General features: G+C 50.4%; 1 protein-coding gene across 1 annotated transcript; it reads right to left on the reverse strand.

Moving 5' to 3' along the window:
* Positions 1-342: 342 nt before the first annotated feature.
* Positions 343-1,584, reverse strand: LOC308131411 (uncharacterized protein F54H12.2-like; the record flags this gene model as incomplete). Its single annotated transcript, XM_080498139.1, has 1 exon — positions 343-1,584. One exon carries the CDS (start codon positions 1,582-1,584, stop codon positions 343-345), a length of 1,242 nt encoding a protein of 413 aa, XP_080354265.1.
* Between the last annotated feature and the right edge of the window lie 650 nt (positions 1,585-2,234).

Genomic DNA, 2,234 nt, shown 5'->3' on the forward strand with positions numbered 1-2,234 from the left:
GCAGTCGGTATAAAATGTTCTCCAGCTCGTCCGAGTTCATAATGCGCGGTGTTATGCTAGAATTACGTTACCCAGGAGCCTTTGCGAACCGTACGTACGTGTGTAGTCCGTACGCTCCGGCGGCGGGGTTAGAACGACGTATCCCAGAAGGCTTTGCGATACGCACGCGGTAATGTAGTCCGCATTCTCCGTCGACGGGGTTAGAACGACGTATCCCAGAAGGCTTTGCGATACGCACGCGGTAATGTAGTCCGCATTCTCCGTCGGCGCGGCTATAGAACTACGTATCCCAGAAGGCTTTGCAGGCTGTCATGCAGTCCGTTGACGGGAGAGCGAGCTTCTTCAGTAATAATCCACTAGTACTTGTCTTTTGGCATTGATTTCTAAGATGGAGTCGTAACAAGCGTAGACTATTAGTGTGGTTGTGTGAGGCAGCGGGGTCCTGAATCTCATCTCTAACCTCAGATTCCCGCTGGATGCAGGTGTGAGTGCGTCGCAATCCTCGGTGGGATTCAGATTGAACACAAACAGAGAGTAACCCGCATTAAAGTCGGTACGGCTGATACTTAGAGGAAGATCCTTCAGATATCTCCCGGTCGCTATAAACATGTTGTAAAACTCTCTGACAGAATTCCCCTGATTAAACTGCGGCTGAAACGCTTTGGCGGGGATCTGTCTCCCATCCTGGCAGAGTGCCAGGTATTCCACGTCGTAGTGTCTGAAGTTGAATGGTGAGACATCCCTCTTCCCTGTGAAGGCGTCGTGATGGACCATTCCGAGGACGACATATTTAGGCATGGCACCTAGAAACAGGTTCTCGTGGTTGCATATTCTCGAATTTCCCGGGATTGAATACGTCTTCACGGTGACGCGTGAAAGAGGGTAGAGGGCGTTGCCCCTCGCCAGAGCAGCGGCGTGTCCTACACGCACCGCCGGGGAGACGTTGACCTTTTTAACGTAGAGAGATGCAGCCTTTATCTTCAATCTGAATGTGGAATCGCGGGCCCCCATGAGACAGAACGCATCGCCGGCGCGCGTCAGTTTGATTCTCATGTCCACAGAGTTGAGTAGGAGCCTCTCGCAGAAAAAAACATCCCCGTGTAGAGGACCGAGCAGCTCCACCTCCCTGGACTGTGCCGTGAAGGCCGCTCTCTGCTTCAGGCCTTCGTTAGGCCCGTCGATCGGCTCTATAGAGTCCACAGCACCCGCCGTGTCTTTGTAAAAAAGCCCTGCGCTAAACTGGCTCTTTAGAGTGTCCTCTGAAAAGTTGAGTAGAGTCTCGATCATTGCTCTATAAGGATGGGTGGCGCTGGATTGTGAAATTAACCGATCTCCCAGCATCACGTCGCATTGGCTGAATATCGTATTCAGGGGGTAGTTGATCAATCCTACCGCAGCGTCGGCGTCGATATTCGATCCATCCGATTTAGTGATTTTTACGCGCAGATACAGCATCATGTCGTTTAAATCTAGATATCTCTCCCCATCCCCCGGGATGAAGAACTCTATCGGTGTGCTGTCTGTCAGGGCGGAGAGGGGCAGGCATTCTTGATATTTTTTATCTTCCACAGACAGCTGCGTCATCGGAGCTGTAAATAAGTCTAGCTCGGCCAAGGTGCATTCTGACGATTTGTGGTGGAGGAGAGCCATACCTCGTTTCTTTGTTTGTTTTTTTTTTTTTTTAATTTATTTTATTTCTTTATTTTCAGTTAAAATATGTCGCCGCTCTGACCAGACTTCCTCTTCCGAGGCCTGCTTCTGTTGACTGGCTTCTTCCTTTTGCGAGTCGTTTGTTTTTTAGACGAGGTCACGCGGTTTCCGGGAGGGCGTTTTCTCGCCCTCCGTGATAAAACCATAATGCCTCCAGATCCCTCCTGCTTCTGTCCCGTGAATTTTTTCATAGTACGGGCGATGACGTCGGACGCAATGTTACCCGCAGCGTTTTTTAGATGAGGTTTAGCGATAGAGAACCCTTTCTGAATTAAGGGGGATACAAAGCGGAATAATTTGGAGAATAGAGATCCTATTCCTCGACCGTACATAACAGGCGCTCCGTGAAACCCCGGGAGCGCTCCTCCCACCTGTCCCTCGTAATAGGTTATAAACCGCCGGGGGTCGTCTCTCACCCGGATGTGAGCCATTCTCACGCGTTATATTACGATAGCCTCTGTAGAGGAGCAGCCGGTTTAAAGTGTAACTTTAGGATAGTCTTCCCGTAGATGAAGTCCACAGGT

Source organism: Blennius ocellaris (genome assembly GCF_963422515.1).
Source record: "Blennius ocellaris genome assembly, chromosome: 6".
Taxonomy (NCBI): Eukaryota; Metazoa; Chordata; class Actinopteri; order Blenniiformes; family Blenniidae; genus Blennius; species Blennius ocellaris.